Genomic DNA, 20,421 nt, shown 5'->3' on the forward strand with positions numbered 1-20,421 from the left:
AGAAAATATTTCCAAAGACACAAGAAGAGGATGATAAGATGTCCAAGGTACCTTATGCTTCAGTTGTAGGAAGTTTCATGTATGTTATGGTATGTACTAGGCTAGATATTGCTCATGCTATGAGAGTCGTCAGTAGGTATATGTGTCATCTTGGGATTGAGCATTGGAATGTAGTCAAATAGATTCTCAGATATTTGAGAGGCACATCTAGTACATATTTACATTTTGGGGGCTCTACTACTAATTTATAGGGCTATGTTAACTCAGATTTTGTAGGGGATCGTAATGTCATGTGGAGTACTATAGGTTATGTATTTACTATTGGTGGGACAACAGTGATTTGGATTTCTTAGTTATAGAAAGTGAATTCTTTATCCACTACAAAGGAAGATTGTGTTCCTACTATAGAGGCAACCAAGGAGATGATATTGCTTCAATTCTTCATTGAAGAATTGGAACACCCATATAGTGACAATTATTTGTTTACAGATAGCCAGATAGTCATTCGTCTTGTAAGGAATTATTCTTTACCTTTAAAGACAAAGCACATCTAGTTGTAGTACCATTTCATTGGGTCAATTTTGGATGATGGACTATTAAAGCTAGAAAAGATACATACATATGATAATCCAGTAGATATGTTTACAAAGGCGGTGACAAGGAAATAGCTAACCTCCTCTTCAGCTTTAATTGATCTTCTAGAATGAACAAAATAAAAGAATAATAGAGTATGGTGTGGTTTTACATTCCAGTGGGAGCTACAAGTTTAACGGTACTATGATCAGTCTCCAAGTGGGAGGTTATTGTTTTGGAGTCTGATAAGTCTCCAAGTGGGAGATTGTTGTTGTGTGAAACCTAATCATACTCAGAGGTTAATTTTCTCCACTTTATTTGGCACGGTTTCCCCCTAGATTTTACTACTGGGGCTTGGAGGCAATGCCCTTAAGACAAGGTCAAGGGGAAGCGCCACTTGCGGGGTCTTGAGGTAGAGCCCCGAGTGCACTCCTCGTCGTAGTATATGGTGGGGTCGAGGGGCAACACCACCGAAGGTTCAATTGACTTTATTATTGTAAAAGACGTCGACAATTATTTTTTTATTGGACGACTTATTTTAGCCCTAATTTTGTAAGCAACAAAAATCTTTTATAAGATCGCTTAGGGTTAGGGATTTCATAATGTATGATGAGATTGTAGCTTCTTGCTAAGTTGTAAGGGATTCCACATTGTAATCAGGTTGTAATCACTAGATAATAAGAATATTGGACTCACTGTTGGTGGATGTAGCCCAAGGATTGGGTGAACCACATTAAATCTTTGAGTCTTGTGTTCTCTGTTAGTGGTTTATTATTTTCTGATATTGATTATATTTGCATGTAATTGTTATTTATGTCTCTTTAATCTTACCAATTATTTTATTTTACTAAACATCACTTGTTTAACCTAATTGTTAATACTTGTTTTCATATCGATGTTGAGTAGTTAGTTTTTATATATCACATCCTATATTTAGGAATTAGATATTTGTATTATCAATACATTCAAGTTTATATGCTTAATAAATTAGTATTATATCATTTTCTAAATAACACAAGCATTATGTTTAATATATTAATTTTAAGTTGTTCCATTGTTATACAGCGCAAACTGTGTTACGAACTCAAGAGGACACAGTTCATGAAATCATCACATCAAAAGATTCCAACAAAAATGTCTTCCATTCCTAAATCAAGTTATCTCCATTGTTTCAAAATAATAAATAAAATATATTGAATATATCTCCTCATATGTTATTCAATTTGACTTTTATATTAATACTTCATTTTAACATATCGATGTAAATATTCATCATAATAGTATTTACCTAATCTCTATACATATTTAGTTGTCTTCCATTCCTAAATCAAGTTATCTCCATTCTATCAAAATAATGAATAAAATATATTGAATATATCTCCTCATATGTTATTCAATACGACTTTAATATTAATACTTCATTTCAACATATCGATGTAAATATTCATCATAATAATATTTACCTAATCTCTATACATATTAGTTAACTATTCCATATGCTTTCTAACACAGTTATTAACCTTGCCATAATTGTTGTTTGAAACTAAAATTGTGTCTGAAATGGATCTTGTTCTCCCTTTCAAACATAGACTATATTACATTATTGTTTATTGCTACGAGCCTTTGAAATATACACCCGACAAGAACTGAGTTTAAGAGTTCCGCAGATTTTCAGACGTGAATGAGGAAACAACTCTGAACGCAAATTGTGGACGGCAGAAAATGTTGTCAAAGGTGGACTCAGTTGCTGTAATTATTATTATATACTCTGTTAACCCCAATTTAAATTTTGTATGCCGGCGGTCCATTGTTTGCTTTTCAGCCGGCCATCCAATTAGCCGTTTCCCTCCTTTGATATTGGCTCCATGTTCATCCGAACCAAAATAAAAACCAACACAAAATGTTTTAAAAATTACAAGAAAGATCAATGTGGCTTATTTGTTTATATGACCTTTTCTCGCCATATGAGTGTCGATATTGCCGACGAAATATCGTTGGGATCATCCCTTCCGAGGCAAATTCATTCAAAACGCAGAATAATCTCTCAAATTTACCTCAACATTGCGTGTGTTTGGGGAAATTTGGGGGTTGCCTCTTGAAACTATTGAATTCAGGGGATCAGATCATTTTATTTTGTTTTGGCTGGTAATGACATTATGCATTCAGAATGTCGAGACAGCAACGGAAGAAAACTAGAGCGGAGAAGCTTCCAGAGATTGTGGACTTCAGGTTTTTGCAGTTCCATGCCACAAAGGTGCTGTACTTGTTTCGGAACCCATGCATGTTATGTTTACTTAGCTTCTTTATAAGACTTAATATGATCAGATGAGGAATGGTGTGGAATTTCTTTCAGTAAGCCACTTGATTTTGCGAGCTTTGTATTTGCACTCATAGCTTTCATAAAAGGAAATCTTGGAGACTTTAGTTTGAAACTAGCATCCATTTAAACAATCATCCCGGCGAGCAATTATACTGTGGTTGGTCCTCCAGGCCACCATTTTTGGTATCTTAAAGTAATCTTATGTTATTATGTCATTAGGTTTTAGAAGTTTTCCAATTTATGTAATGAAGAAAAAGTCAATTATAAGAATAGCCATTCTTTAGAAGAATTTAATTACAAGAAGAGTCATTCATTACGTTGCAATGGTAATGGGAGCTTATCTTCACTAACTAGGTGATGAGGATTAATTAAGCGAGCAGAGTGAAACCTGAATTAACCAAGGGGCTGGAAAGGTAACACTTGTGCATAACGAGATGTGGATTCTACGGAAATCAGGTGAATCGAGAATTGGGAGTCAAGAAGAAGTGGTAAGGTTGTAGAGGAACAATTAAAAGGTGAATTCCAGTTGATCCCTGCTAACAAACCACAAACATGCAGTCCAAGCTTACACCGATTCATTTAAGGCATCCCACAATTTCACCCGAAAATTTTGCGAAGCCCTCCAGAAGGTGAACCTGGATCTAATTTAGTAACTAACTTTTAATTAACCTCAAGCTTACCCCAGTTAGCAGGCCATTTCTATCAAACCAGTGATCTAGCACCTCAATTTCTATATACATTGTTCGCATTTACGACTGCCAATAGCAATCTCAGGGGCAATTAAATAGGTCAGGGCAGAGGCAAAACTATGTTATAGTTCTCTATATGCTGATGAAAAGTGAGCATGTTTGATGTTTGCATTTAAGCTTTATATAACAAAAACACAAACAAGGTTAAGAACAACTTTAAGAATTCTGGTCTGCCCTATTGCTTATCTTAATCGCACGTAAAGCATATCCACATTATACTGTATAGAGAGAAGTGTTGTGCCTTTCGACCGGAATATTAAAGTGTGCATGTGCAGACATCAACTGGTAAGATATATATCTTTCCTTCCTCACTAGTATCATGTGATCTTGTAGCTCAGTGTGTTATTCTTCCGTGCAAAACATGGCGCCCACAATCATTTAGTAGCACCACAAGATTCAGCTCCAGTCTTACTGACTTCACTTAGCTATCGGTAGGCTTTCTTCACCAGTTTTCCCTCTTTGACGCCCTCCCTTTATACTACAATGGATAGTTGCCCTCAATTGCTAAAGCAGCAGAGCACATAAAAAGAAAGAAAGATAAGCGTTTTGTCCAATGGAACCTGAACAGATATCCCACAACCATCAGAGCCAGGGACTATAAATACTAGGGCCACCACACCACTATAGAGATAGGGTTGTCGACTTTAGAAGGACTGAAGAGACACGAGCAACACTAAAGCATGCCTCATTTATACAGGTGCACAGAGATTGATTAAAGTAGTTGTGCTAAGAATTGGAGAAAAAATAGCACTCTCTCTTTTATAGATAGTAGGCAGCCCTCTTTCAGACTTTCGATGGAGGTTGGTTGAGACGAAAGGAAGAAACCCAAATAAAAACAGTTTCACCTACCAAGTTCCGCCAATCCACCATCTAGACCTCTGTGAGGAATGCACTTTTATTGCCATTAATACAGGACAATCTTCCTCAACCTGAATGCCCCTTGAAAAGCTCAAACATTAAGAATTCGTTAGCGATGAATATATAAATTTACTTCGTCAGTAATCAAAGCAGTATGATTTTGGGCATTCCCTAATGAATCTATCATACGTCCCCTGCAATCAAAATCTATGGAATAGCATTTGTTGTTATTTTGATGTACGTTTTCCCCTTCAAATGTCTTGTTGCTGGCCTTCTTATTGTTAGCAGGGATAGTTTTGTTATTTCTAAATATAGGCCCAGACTGTATCAGACTTGTTCAGTCCATCTTAAAAAATGCCCTGTATTGGATCCGGACCATATCTGGCAGATCTATAAGTGTGTGCAATAGAAACTAGATCCAAGAAGTAAAAACTAGACTCTATCAAGGAATTCGAATGGAAAAGGAAAATGTTGTACACTCGTGACCTTGTGTAGTTTATTACAAATGGTAAAAGCCAACCCAACGACACTAATACTTTGGATTAAACCTTGCTCGACATATATTCATTTCCAGTCATTGTATCAACATCCTCTGTTAAGATTTCTATTAGGTCAATGTACATTAGGCAATCAAAGGTCTTTTGTTACAAATATGAAAATGTTACATTCTAAATATTTTTCAAGAAATCGTTTGGTTGTAGGTATAGGAATTAAGAATAGGAATGCATATTGAAAATAAGAATGGTCTATTTTTTGGAATGGACATAAGCTCATTTTAGGGGGCAAAATAAGAATATGTATTCCTATTTCCTATTTCAATTGGTGCACCAAACGAAGAATAGAAAAGTATTTCTAATTTTCTATTCCTATTCCAACAACCAAACGGACCTTAAAATTAAAAGGCCATCTGAAGCTGTGGTTCATGGAGGAGCTTCCGAACTACTTTTATGAAGTAGAGGTAACATAAAAAAATAGTATAAATAAGAATATTTTCTGATAGATAGGATCCCCTACTCTTTAATTTGTAGTATTCTGCAGGTGCATTGGGTTCCTCAAATCAGATTATTTTTTAAATTGCTTTGTATTCATTTTTTAATTATTTAATATTTATATTTATATTTTATTGAATGAATATGCAAAATAATAAAAGTCACCAAACTATTTAAACTTTTTAACTCAAAATATATAGTAGAATTCATTAAATTACCGACTTAAAAATATTCTCTAAAAATCTCAACGACACCCATCCAAATACAATCATCAAAATGATTGTTTGGAAAACAACACCCTTTAAATGAAATATGATTTGAGCCCTGGTATTGCAACGACACCCATCCAAATACAATCATCAAAATGATTGTTTGGAAAACAACACCCTTTAAATGAAATATGATTTGAGCCCTGGTATTGCAAAGACTTACTTCCAGTATGCAGTATGGATGATAATTTAGTACCACATATTGTAAAGGCCATATAATTTTGATGAATACAAAGATTTGTTTGCATTTATTTTTCGAACAAGCATTGTTGGATTTCCTTTATCTCAAGGCCTAGTTCATAAAGTAAGAGGATAAGACGCTGGGATAATTGTGGCATCTAGGGACTGTGAAGTTGTGAGATTCATAGGCATGAAAAGTGTGCTTATCATTCTGAATTAGTACTTGTGCCTGACCACCTTCCTTCCAATTACAGATTCCCAATGACTGGGACAAACTTGTTATCTCCGTTATTTCCGTGGAAACTGGAAAAGCTATTGCCAGAACAAACAAAGCAGTCGTGCGTGGTGGAAATTGCAAATGGTTAGAAGATGTTTCTGAATCTGTACGGTTTCTACAAGATGACATCTCAAGAGAGCTTGAAGAAAAACTTTACAAATTTGTTGTTTCCATGGTAGGTTACAAGACTGTACTTTGGGTTTGTGCTTTTTCACACTATTTCACTTTCTCATTCATATTCTGGAATCTTAGTTGCTTTCTTCCATTGTACGGGTATATATTCTTAAGATTGATATTTCAAGATTGTAGAACCCTTCTTATTTTCCTAACCTTGTTTATCCAGGGATCAGCACGGTTAGGCATTCTTGGGGAAGCTACTGTAAATTTGGCCGATTATCTGAATTCAAAGGAGTTAATCTGGATTAAACTGCCCCTGAGAAAATGTAATCACGGCACAATCTTGCATGTAAGTTATTGATTGTTAAATATATACAACATTCCTAGGCATTGAGACCATTAACAATTAAGTTGATTAACTGAAAGTCAGCCGCTATGAATATTACAATGTTAAGAAGCTGATCTTTACAACAAAATTTTAAATTAGTCAGATGGCATATGACCTTAGGGTATGGAACTTAATACATTTTTTTTTGTAAGGATGGCAGAGGTTGCATATTTTAATTTACCTTACAGAAAATGCACCCAGGTCCCAAACCTATTGACGCTAATTTCACACAAAGAAAATGACTGGAAGAAACAATGTAAACACTTAATTATCTATACAGATGAATTAACATCTTCATTTGTTACAGGTTAAAATACAATGCGTTACTCCAAGATCTAGCTTCAGGTGCGAGGATTTTTATTTAGTTATAAAGGTCCTTTATAATATCAAAAGTATTCTTGTGGATATGCTAAAATTGTATATATGCATTTAATGGCAGACAATCAGAATTCAGCAGCACAACTGGGAAGGAAGAGGCTGAGCAGGTTTCAGTCTTTGATGAGGAAGATGCTCGGTCTGAAGGCTCTGTCAGGAGTCAAAGATCACTTAATGGACAATCGAAAAGCACTTTTCAGCAAATGGAATCAAACTATCAGGTGAGATGTCAGGAACTTGCACATGTACAGAACAATAAATTGTGCTATGAAAAGGATGATTACTATGTGGTTTATAAAGCCTTTGCATGATTAACGTCTAAACCTCGGACCTGAAAATAAAGATTGAAAAGAATTCTGACCAGGCAACAAAAAGAACTATCAGATATTGACCCTACGTGATTGCAGGTTCTCTAAACCCTCGAATGTTATAGGTTCAGCATATTTACAAATGGTAGTGAAAAGCAATTTTCTTTTAACAATTATAAGAAGTGCATGCAACTGAACCTACAAGAAAAATCGTGGTGTTGAAATTATTTAGCTCTTACTTTTTGTTAGGAAAGCTATGTGCAGAAACATCTTTCTAATGTCAATTTATAAGGGAAATAAGAAAGATTTCAATGTTACTTCATCAATATTGAGATGCACACGAAAAATAAGAAAATAGAAAATACAATGTACACAAGATAAACAAAGGAGACTAGATTTAACGTGAGAAACTCTTTGGGGAAAAACCCACCACCCAAAAACCCCCGAGCAACTTTGTATTACAGTAGACAATTTACACACAACAAACTCTAGTTTTTGGATAGGCTCACAAGCTCAGATTGCCTTTACAATCAACTTGAATTTCACTTTTAACCCATTCCATTCCTAACAAATCTCGCAGACATTTATACACTTTGCAATTCATTATGGAATCTGGTGCATTAACTATCATAGAACAAATCGGTTACCGACAGCCTTGGAAGTCATCCATCCAGCAGTCAATCATCCATCCGATGGTCACTTCTTCAAGGATCAGATGTCTCTGGTCACTTGGACGCCTCCAATCATGCGGATGCCTTCAATAACATTCCCTTCGTCTCAGAACACTCCCTTTCCCCTGAGAATCTTCCTTCACCCTGAGAATCATTCTTTACCTTAGGACATTCCCTTCGCCTTGGGAATCTTTCTTCACCTCGGGACATTCCCTTCGCCTCAAGACACTCCCTTCGCCTTAGAAATCTTCCTTCGTCTTGGGAATCTTTCTTTACCTTGGGACATTCCCTTCACCTCAGAACACTCCCTTCGCCTCGAGAATCTTTCTTTGCCTCAAGAAATCTTCCTTCACCGTATGGTGCACCCAAAGTTTCCTCACCATAGTTTGAGCATTGTACAGTCAGAGTCATTCCTAACAGTTTTGTCGAATATTGTTTTCTCTATATGTTATTATTACTTTTACTTCCATTGCCTTTCTCATAATCAAGGACCAGATATCTCACTAGGACTGTCATCAAAAAAGTTGGCAACAACTGGAGACTTTGGAGAGCCCCTTGTGTGAAACACTCATTTTTTAAAATTAATAAACAATTTTAAAAATATTCTTCTTAAATTTGTACACATATTATTCTTTGCAAAACAACATAACAACATTGGCAATGTGTGTGTGTGTGTGTGTGTGTGTGTGTGTGTGTGGGTGTGTGTGTGAGAGAGAGAGAGAGAGAGAGAGAGAGAGACTAGTGAACACGAAACAACATTAACTAAATCTAATAGTTTCAACCTTAGCTACAGCTTCATCAAGGTGTAGGAGTGTTGTGGATGAAGGAATATAGCCACAAAATTCATTTAAGTGTCATTCCATTGTCTTATGACCTTATGAAAAGGACCCTTTTAATTCAAAAAGAAAAAATGTGAAATTATTAAATAAAGAAACAATTAGGAGTAGTAGAGTAAAGTTGTGTCCTATTCATAAGGCGTTTAAAAGGAAGCTACATTAGAGGATATTATGATCTCACATGTTAAATGAAGATATGCTTGCATAAACAAGGTCTAAGGGTGTGTTAATGTTAATACAACTCACAAAATTAACTATACCTATATTATCAATGATTGCTAGTGTTGGTGATGATATCCCACAAGAGAAAAGAGAAGGACTACTGGTAGTGAGAAGTTGAGGATGGTTGCAAAATATACAAGCACATGACATGGTGGGATCTTCCGTTGTCAAATTATTTTATGCCCATACCATCCCATATTATGTGGTACATTCTTACTTAAAACAAATTTCTAAAACTATAGCTTAAATGTTAGTCCCTCATTCACCTCGTAAAGAAAATAACTACTCAGTACCTACCTTGAAAAAGAACATTGTAAGGACCAATATTAGAAATCCACACTTTTATCTATCATTTTCTTTGAGCTATTAATTGTTTAAGGAAATGCAAGGATTTGGGATTTCAATCATAATTTAAAAAGGTTGATGCTTCAAGTGTTGTACACATGGTTATTAGTTTGGAACTCATATGCAAACTAGTTAGCATGACAATATAAGGCAGTTATGAGTACATTTTTTAGACCTCGTGTCATGTTCACACATTGAACAATGCATTGAAAGGCATAGAAATGATAGATTAAGTGGTGGTAGAAGGTAAATATAACACTTCACTTTCTCTCTTCATGATGTTTTCAAAGAATGAAGCTCTCAAACCTATGGAGACTGGATACACTAGGTCTTTTGTACGGTTGGAGAGAATTCTTGAATTGTGGGGGACTACATTTAATGACATTGAGTTCAAAGTGAAATAGATAGCATATTACAAATATTATTAAAGGTGAATCCTACCAAATGAAAGATCCTTGGTGATGATTGGTGATTTATTTTGATGTAAATAATTGTTTATTTTAGTCTTAAATTTATGATTTAAATGTTTCTAATTTTATAACTTGTTATTTGATTTGGATTCTTGAGCCTTGTTCTTTTCTAAAATACTTGTTTGCAAATATTTTTGCTCATTCATATCACCTATCGTATATATTAGATTTGTTGATACATGCCCTCATAATGTTGGAGAGATTTACAACATATTTGACTACATGAGAGGGTGGATGAAGCAAACAATTTATAACGAGATCTAATTTGGAATTTTATGAGTTGCATATTAAGCCCATTGTGATTCAATAATGTAATACTATGAACACCCCACTTCATATGGAAACTTTTGCTCTAAATCATAAATGGTATGCACAAAACACTAGAAGATTGCCTATTGCAATAACCAAGAGGTGAAAGAAGTGATAAAGAAGGCTTTACAAAAGATGCATTTGAATGAAGAGTTGGTTATGCTTTGCACAAAATGACTTAGAAATGTTAATAAACAAATAATCCCTAATGGAACCCTCCTTGTCTTTGTCAATATATCATGCAATTCATTCAGAGGCATAATCGATGTGAAAGTGAAATGCTTCAATTTGGACCCTACATATAGATTAGTTCGATTGATTCTAATAGTTTTAAGCAAAGATCTCTATTGTGGATGATGAACTAGTGTTGTGAATTTATCTTTATCTATCTTGTCTTTGTTATCTTTCTCATCTTTATTTTTACTTTCTTTATCAATTTATTGTTCAGTTTTAGCTTATATGTGTGTTTATCAGTTTTATTTTCTATTGTTTAGTATTTATTTGGTCGAGATTTATCCCCTTGTCCTACTTGATTGCTTTTAGTAGGTATATTGTGTAGTGAGATGGATTGAAACAACAATAGTAATATGAGAAGAAAGGGGAGGTAAGATTTGACTAATTATAAGTATGGAAGGAAAATATATAAAGTTGAAAAATAATGAGATCTCTAATCCATTTAAGCAAGTTCTCACAAATGATGAAAGGTTTAGATTGATGAATAAGTTTCTTTTGAGAGAGCAAGTAGAGATACAAGTACCATTCAATGACTAGAAGTAATAGTTGTCAAGCAAGGGGAGTCTCCATTAGTTCTCGATATTGAAATACACTTGGTGTTAAAGAATGAAGAGAAAAGACTCATGAATGTTCTTATATATGCATATCTTTTTCCTCAAATTCTACCATCTAAGAAAAGCTTTGCTGATTAGATTGGATTTGTTTGCATAAAAGAATTGTCTATATTTTTCCCTTTGTTACATGAAGCAAAAATAATAATTTTTGTGTGTGTTTTTGAAATAGTAATATGTAGAGAAGATTGATCTTAAAACAATCCTAGAACATGTAGGTCAAACTAAATAAATGAGATTGAAATAAATTGGCAAACTTGTGGATAAACACTAGACAATATACTAATTTAAAATGTTCTTGTTAGATTCACCAATTTATCAGAGCTGCAACCCCTATACAACAACTTTATTAGTGACGTACAACAACTAACTCATTACTTAAAACATACAAGTGCAAGCATGTATTGTATTTTATCTATGTTCTAATACACACTTTATTCATAAACCAAAATGATTTGTAGGTATAGTCACTAAATTTGAATATGACTCTCATAGGATCTTTTTGTTTCAATGGCGATATGTCCAAGGAAGATGAAATATCTAGGCCTAACATGGAAATCACAGAGTTGGCAATAAACATTTATGTGTTAATATTATTTCTTATTTTTAAAGAGTGTTCCCAATAGTATGATGTATCATCTTAAGTATTTTAGTTGATAACCTTTAATTGCCCAACCCTTCTAAAATGAACCATATATAGTTGTGACTAGGTTAGATGTCCTTGCCCCAAAGTGGGTAGAAATTATTCCTTTAAACCTTTAGATTTAAAAGATTAAAAAGCATATTAGCTTGTTGGGGATAGACCTATGGATATTAAATTGGGGTTAAATAGAAAATATATAAATTTAAAAGATTGAAAAGTAGATTAGCTTGGTGGGGATAGACCAATGGGTATTAAATTATGGTTAAATAGAAAATATATCAATAGTCTAGGAGGTAAATGGATCAAATATTTGAGATAAAAAGAAAAAAAGAAAAAAAAGAAAAAAAACCCTCCTAGCACACTTTAAAAAGTTGTATAGAGTGGGGTGGAACTCCCCATCCCTTATAAATCATTTTATTGTAATGAGGGTTACAAGTTGAAATGTGGGGACTAGATGACCAAGGCAAAACATTTACAGTTAGGTCTTTTTACAAATCTTAATATGCCTTTGACCTTTTATCATTACAAAAGGTTAAATATGTAACATTTATCTTGAATAATGCACTTAAGCTTATCTCCAAGTTGTTATTATCTTTTCTACAAAATATTCTAAAGGTAAAGGTGGTGTTGCTATTGATCTATTGAACCCATAATAGCATAATTTGTTGTGGATTATCTATGTCTACCATGCAATATAATTGTTTGATTTCACTTGTGATTCATGGTAAAACCTTCATAATATGTTCCATACACACTCCTAACTATTATAGAAAAAGGGTTGATTCTTGTTTTGGATGGAAAATCATTTATCTAAGGTTTCATGGTTTTGGAGGTGATTTTCCATAATAGAAAGAAATTAGTATAAGCTTGGGAATTCTAGATTTGGTTTGAAAGATAAAAATCTCTTCAAGTGTAATCCAAATTATAAAGAGATAGGAATATTTGATCCCCGGTTAAGTTTTAAGGATAATAGTAAATGGGTTTAAATCACCTGGATTAATTTTCTAGAGGAGCAATATGACTAGTCTTCTCTAGAGTTTACCTTGACATAAATCTTTTGGAGGTCTATCTAGTTGTTAACAATAATGCAATGCAAGTCCTTCCAAGATCAATCTTGTAAAATGTGTTTAATTAGTATTTGGATCTTGTCTTTTGTGGTGATATAAATTGATTCCGAAATTGAAAGTTTGAAGAAGGTTGTTGATGTTGTTGTTTCAAAATTTCTAACAATGTATGATAATTATTAAGCTAGTTTTAGAGCCAAATTAATCTTTTTAGGAGAATTTCATCAACACCAAGAACCAACTTAATAAGTCTATTTTTGTGAAAAACTATCATTGCAAGCAATGTATTTATAACACCAATTAAAATGTCATTTTCCATGTAAAATGAAATGTGTTGAGCTTCAAATCCAAGCTTACTTGTTTTAACTATGAGATAAAGTTACAAGTTATTCTCTCAGTTTCCTCAAGTTCAAGAACATAGGACACTAATATTGTCATCAATATTGATGGTGTATTGACTAGTGATATATAATATCAAATTAAAATTGTTTTTTGACTTTGACCGACATAAATTCACATCAAATGTATAAAGGGGGGAAAATGTTGGAGAAGCAATTAGAAAAAATATGCCTTATAAGTTAAGCAAACTTATTTTAGATAAAATTGAATGATATGTCCCTAATCAATGAGATCAATGTTGTAGCCATTTCACTAAAAAATATAAAGTGCTAGGATATAGTAGAAACCTAGTTGTATTCTACAAAAGGAATAAATGATGTAATGGTACTAAGAGAAGTTTCACAAAGAGACCATTTCAGCTAAAACATTGGGTAAAAAGATCAACAAGACTGCAATTTCTTTTGAAAGAGGAAACACATGTCAATTGAGAAAATAAAGGCATCCATTTTTGTTAAATGAATTTGTTAAAATATTGGCTTTACTATTTTGCAATGGCTTCTCTCAAATCATTGCCCCCTCTCAAATTGAATTTATGAAAAGGTTTATTTTAGAAAATGGATTGACTAGTTAGAAGGAATGTGGAGCCATAAAAAAACAAGTCAAGATTTTTGTTAGATCAATAGAACAAATGATAGGATTGAATTAGATTCTATCATTTTGGTAATGAAGTCTTTAGGTTTTGCCCAAAAAAATTGCAAATACATGTTGAGGTGCTTTACAAGGATTTTCCTACCAAGTCGACTTGTCAATGGGGAATTATCATAGACTATCACCCTCTAACTATTTTGATGTACTTGAGTTTACATATTCTTCCTTTTGTTATTGCAACTTAAGATATACATTTTTTTTAAATATAGGTTATTGTAAAAGTTTTCCCTTCAAAGAGTATGTGAGTCTTTTTTGTGTATTATATATATTTTAACAAAATACACATCATAACAAGTTTGTTAGGGTTGTATGGACCCTCTACAACTAAAGGTTTTTTCTTCACCAACTTAATAGAGCAATGTCCTAGTTGAGTGCAATGCAAAACCCTATGGGAACGCCTTAGTAAGATTGATTTATTACTTCACAATACCTTTAGACATCTTAAGATACCATGGAGACAATTTTGACTATTTTTTCATGTTAGCGTTTTAATTCACACTTGTTAATGCAACATAAAATGTAACAATGTTTATGATAATATTGTTCTTCAAATTTGAAGTGGATGCTAAGAGAAAAATAAAACTTAAGATCATATTTGATCAATATGTACATGTTGCTTAGATATTATGCATGTGTTCAACCTCTAATGTGCATTTTTTGTTCATAATACATACATTTTTATTATTTTGAAGCAAAAGTAAACCCCTTGATGATGACATTCTTACAATGATAAACTAAACTAAAAATTTGAAATGTAAACACACATAAGGATATGATTGATTGAAACTATGATAGCAAAAAAAGTTTGGGAGATAATTGACAATTAAAAACTATAACATTTTTTAAAACGAATTGGGACAAAAACATATTTTAAAATGGTAGAAAAAAGGACAAAAACTACTTAATTTTTTTTTAGAGGGTATTTTCATGAAATAGAGATGTAGAGAGTGAATAAATTATGGAGTTTAAGCAATGAATTGTAGAAAATAGGATTTTGTTTTGATTAAGTAAAAACAAGTTTTGAAAGGACTCGAAACCTTGTACAAAGGGATAAGAAAGATATAACAATGACGAACATAAACCAATTGTGGAAAACCACCTGACAAATTAGAGGGACACATCCAAGTTCCCCACAAGAGGGAAAACAACCCAAGAAACCATAGACCATCAAGTTTTACATTTTGGTCCTGACTTTTGAGAACGTAAAGACATCAAATGAGGGTTTGGTGGATTTACCTTTTTTTCCTTTAATTGAAGTCCATCCATCCTCCACCTTCCTAGAAAATAGGATTTTGTTGTTTATGTCCACTTTACTAATTACATTGCATTGCAAAAAGCATATTTGATAGTGCACAACTAGTAACTAGTTGGTAACAATTGACACAATTTAATTACAATACAATTTGGAAAAAGTCAACCTATAAACTAATTAAAAATAGAGTTCTAAAAATTAAAAATGGCCAATGGCTCTTACTAGTACAAATAAAGCTAGGCTATAGGGTTGCAAAACTTGATGTTAAAGCTCCTAACCTAGAGCCTTTCCTATGCCATTCAACCTCATGACTATCCAAGATTGACAACATGATCTCTAAATCCTCAAGATAAATAAATTTAATAAAAAGGTTTTCCTTTCGTTGATGAAAACTCATACATCAAAAGAATGGGGATCAACTGGCAAATATTTGTAATTTAATAGTACTTACAAGTTAAAACAATGTAAAAGAGAACAAATATTAAAAGTTGTGAAAGGGAAATTGTATCACCAAGGAAGCAATTGCCAAGTTTAACTTAATAGGTGTTTAGTCAAATAAATTATGATAGAGCAATAGAAAATGTTTCTAATCATAAATTATGATAAAGTAATAGAGAATGCTTTTGAAATAGAATCTTACATCTCAAAAGAGCATAAATGTAATGTCCCCTTTTGGGATGATCTTGGATCTTTCCCTAAAATCACAAATTTTGTTGAAATAAGGAATGTAATATAGTTATCAAGATAAATCCTAGTTTAATGTTAGGAAATTGAGATCACTAGCTCACGCAAACTAGGAAACTATACATATTTCGACTTGGATTACGTTTAGAATAAAATACCATCAAGAGATAAGTAAGATTGACTAACAATTTTCTCAAGAGAGTTAATTAAATACCATACTCTTAGGGCTTCTATTCCTTTGCTCCAAGTAATTGATTGAGTGATTTGATAAGCTAGGTGATTGAAATCTAGGTATAAATGAATAATATTGATCAATCCAAATAGTGTAAACTTCAAAAACTATACATAAATGAAAGGAAAATTTTGCGGTGCCCCTACAACAAAATTTGAACCAAAATAGAGCGATCTATGTTGTTTTAGGTGTCTTGGACTTGCTAGATGGGGTTTTGAACATTTGGAGACTAAATTTGGGACCCTAGGAGCTTATATAGGCCTCCTCCCAAATTTCAATCAATTCCATGAGGACAAGCTCACCCAAGTGACATTGTCCTAGACATGGTAACCCTAGGAAACCTTGTCCAAGTTTTGGTGCTAAAATTTTATATATAGATCTACAACTATAAGCTGAGTTGTTTTCTTCTTGACACATCTTTTGGATCTTGTAATTGAACCTAGACATGCACACAAAAGGAGAAAAATGGTGCTTTGAGATGTATAAGTGTTAGTCTTAGTCAAACCTTAGGTTGGGACTCAACCCTACAATGTTTAGGAATTGAAATATAAATCTAAATTTTAAATGTTTGAATGTACAAGTTTGAACTGAAATTATTATACCTCCAATTGATGTTGAATACTCTTAGGATAAGTCCTTCATGTGTTGATGCAATAACACCATAAAATATTATGAAATCATAAATAAAACAACATTTGAAGGTTCCTCGGTAGCAATCTCAAAGTGTAATCACTTTTTGGCTAACTTGGAAAGACAATAAATTTGCATCAAAGGTGGTTTTGGATAGGGTACGATTGCCATGTTACGAATCACAATCCTGAAACTTCAGGAAAAAAACATTTGACTAGGTCGCCTCAACCAACATAGTTTGGACAAGGTTTCCCTAGTTGATGTAGTCCAAAATATTTTTTCTTGAATTTTTAGGATTATTCATTTATGTTAGGGTTAGGGATTCACCAAAAACTATAAATATAAATACATATACATATATGTTCTTAATAATCTTATCCTACTTAGATAAACCATACAACTTTTTGATCTTAGAAATTAAGCATCAAGGTTATTCCACAACATTTTAATACAAGTCTCAAATTTTAACCATTGATTTAAAATTGCCAAGGGACATGCACACTTGCTTCTAGGGTAAGGGAAATGCTCTTATGTATCCTTGATATAGAATCAACCATTGTCTCCCATGTTTATAAAAAATGAACTGCTATGTCCAAAACTCATTCTTGTGTCTTAAAATATCTACTTCCAATCATACACTACATGTAATGGAGTTTCTCAAGGTGCATAACACACACACACACACACACACACACACAAATTCAATCACAAACTAATTAATTAATATCAAAATCAATTATTAATTTAATTAATACAAATATATGAAAATAATCATATTTTTTAATGGATTTTTTTAATTAAATATTACAAAAAATAGATTTCATTAAAATTTTAACATTTTCATTTTTCTATTGGGGTTAGTACGTGTTAGTCCAAATTTTTTATTATCTTAGAGCTGATACAAGATATGTCCCTTAAAATGAATAATGAAAGAAGGTAAACCTTGATAAAATGACTCCAGGTAACCTAGGACCTTCAAGTGCTGGGTGTGAGAAGGTGTACTTTGACATAAAGGCTCCAGGTAACCTAGGACCTTCAGGCACTTGGTGTGTGATGAGAGATTAAGAAGGGAATATTTTGAAGTGTATACTAAAAAAATTAAAGAATGGAACCAACAAGATGGTCGACTTTCAAGCAACTTGGATCATGTTGAGAACATGAAAAAAATTGAATTTCAGACAAGTTCACCTTGAAGGAAAAACTCCCAAATCATCAATAACGTGATTTGAATCCCAAATTCTTGTGGCCTTTTTGGCATCTGATATAAGATTTCAAGGATTTTTGTACTGAACATATTTATCAAGAAAAAAATTCAATTGTCAATCACTTGGCAAACTAGGCAATATATACATTAGAGGACAAGGGAATTAATTTGGCTCATGTTCATTTTGTTTCCATCATTTGACTTTCTTCTAATGCATCTAAGTGTGATGCCTAGTCTCATACTTCAAATTTGAGATTGCTAATTTATGGACATTGATTTTGGTTTATAACTATACACTGCAAACTACCTATTCTATAGGTCTAACATTGTTGTTGTGAATGTTTGCACTTATGTTTCCCTAGAGAATAGAGAAGACATACTTCACAAGAAAAAGACAATATATTAAGATAGACCTATTTTTCGTAAGCAAAATGGAACAATTAAAATAATAATAAACCCTTTTTTAAAGAGAAAGTTGGTTTCTCTAGCATGTCTTAATTCTACACTTTTTGTGCAATTATTGACTCTAATACATTTTTACTACTTCTAGACCATTTTACCTCCATAGCATGTCTCTTACATACCCTATGCGTGTACCCAAGGTTGTGGATACATTTGTCTAAACCCATTTTTGAAGATGTGTCTATGTCGTATAAGATCAAGTACAAGACCCAAGTCTAGTCCCTCGTAACTGGACCCAAAGTTTGTACCTAGGTTTGTGGATTCTTCCTACAAATGTCTCTAGGGACACCCAAGGTTTATGCCCAAGATTTTGGATTCATTCCAAAAATGTCCCTTGGGCACCCAACATTCATAAATATGATTATGGGTTCATCTCAACTATGTCTAGGTATGCTTAGAGTTCATCCTTGAGACTATGTATCCTTCCCAAGTACAACCAAATGAGTTCATCATGTGTGTTTAAACTTGCTTACGAGGACATAACCATAGCAAACATGATCGAGCATGGGTCATGAGTCTAGTCCCTCTTGAATACACCCAAGGTTGTGAATTTATCTTAGATATGCTTCTTAGACACACCTAAGACTCATACTTTCCAAGGACCGTAGACTCTCGGCTACATCCAAGAAGGAACAAACCCAATGTAAAAATTCTATGTACATCTAGATATGCCTAAGGTGATGGAAACGTCTAAAGCATAAACTAAAACATAACTCTTACCAAGAGAGACACTTCATTTTTTATTTCTAACTTCCAAATATATCCCCTTAATAAGATTTAGGTTTTAGTTTAGCTTTAGCCAATAACCAAGGTGATTCAAAATCTCCAAAGACACACCCTATGCATACCGAGCCCAAAAAAATAACACTTTTTCAAGTAACATATTTTGACGACCAAATAATTGCGCTTGAGCTCTGTCACATGTTTACTAAGGAATGTTTCTTTAACTGCAGTTAACCTCAATATTTTATTCTCGTATATGTTCATAAGAGGTTTTCTCTACGTAAGATTTTATTTTGAATTGTAAGCAATATTTACGACACATTTTTTACTTCATACACTCTAAACTTGTATCCTATAAATGCTGCTTTAATCAATCCTTGCGAGTTTGCACATTAGGTTGTAGATTCTACGATTCATTCAATTACAATGTTTCTAGATTCTGAGGACAAAACGATTTCCAAACAAACTCAAATGACAGAATAATTAGGTCCCCGTGTAGGAAATACAACAGAAAACAGAACATATACAGATACATATGGTTCTTTGGTTAATTAGCTTATGGGCGGATCAAATGTCTAGCTGCAGTTTTCGAATCCTTTGTAATTTCTGGATACATAGCAGTCTATGTTTGTTCAATGTTCATATTTAGCCGCGGGTGGCTTATTGGGACCTCTGAAGGCTACGTACATATTTATATTGATAGATATAAGGGGACCAACTCCTGCCGTACTGAAGCCAGAGAAAATTAGCCCAAACAAGTAGCATAGCAACTTTCATGCATATAGGTTTTAGGGGAAAAAATAAAATAAAGATTGTACACTTATTAAGACTTCTTGTATGATTCTAGAGTTGATGAGATGTGACAGGGTCCTCTGTATCCGAACTCTTTTACCTCTACAGGAAATTGCAATGTGAACTCCATGGGGTATAACAGAGATATCAAAAGTGATTCTACAAATTTAGTATGTAGGTAGACCAGTGTGTGTATATTATAAATCTCTCGTTAGCTCTACAATGCATGGTACACATTGCAACCTGTTCCTTGTGTTCCGTGGTTGTTGATGAGCCTCGTTGATTTCAGTAGATTTAAATTTTTAACCTAGTCTTTTGCTTGTTCTTTTTTTATTGCTACCTTAAAACGGTTCTATTGCCACCTACTATGTACGTAATCATAATATATTTAAATAATTATTGTAGCACTTCCTTTTGAATTGGTGAAAGGCCATTAAAAGATATGCAAGTCTGCCGCTATGATCAGAATTTTTGCAGGAAAAAGTTTGAGGCAAGTTAGGCTCGGACCAAATGTACCTTTGACATTTTTTTCAAAATTACAATAACATAATGATTTTTTTCAAAAATATTGGTGTGAATTCGTGTTG

The 20,421-nt window shown here is 33.3% G+C and overlaps 1 protein-coding gene across 1 annotated transcript in view; it reads left to right on the forward strand.

The window, feature by feature from the left end:
* The first annotated feature begins 2,519 nt into the window (after positions 1-2,519).
* Positions 2,520-20,421, forward strand: part of LOC149531623 (uncharacterized) — a 46,618-nt gene continuing 28,716 nt past the window's right edge. The window contains exons 1-6 of the mRNA XM_089808376.1: positions 2,520-2,587; positions 2,740-2,827; positions 6,193-6,414; positions 6,559-6,681; positions 7,028-7,065; positions 7,160-7,316. Of these exons, the coding sequence (XP_089664502.1) occupies positions 2,520-2,587; positions 2,740-2,827; positions 6,193-6,414; positions 6,559-6,681; positions 7,028-7,065; positions 7,160-7,316 (696 nt within the window). The remainder of the gene's footprint in view (positions 2,588-2,739; positions 2,828-6,192; positions 6,415-6,558; positions 6,682-7,027; positions 7,066-7,159; positions 7,317-20,421) is intronic.

The sequence above is a fragment of the Cupressus sempervirens genome, chromosome 11 (genome assembly GCF_028749045.1).
Source record: "Cupressus sempervirens isolate cs-2001-9-10 chromosome 11, ASM2874904v1, whole genome shotgun sequence".
NCBI classification, from domain to species: Eukaryota; Viridiplantae; Streptophyta; class Pinopsida; order Cupressales; family Cupressaceae; genus Cupressus; species Cupressus sempervirens.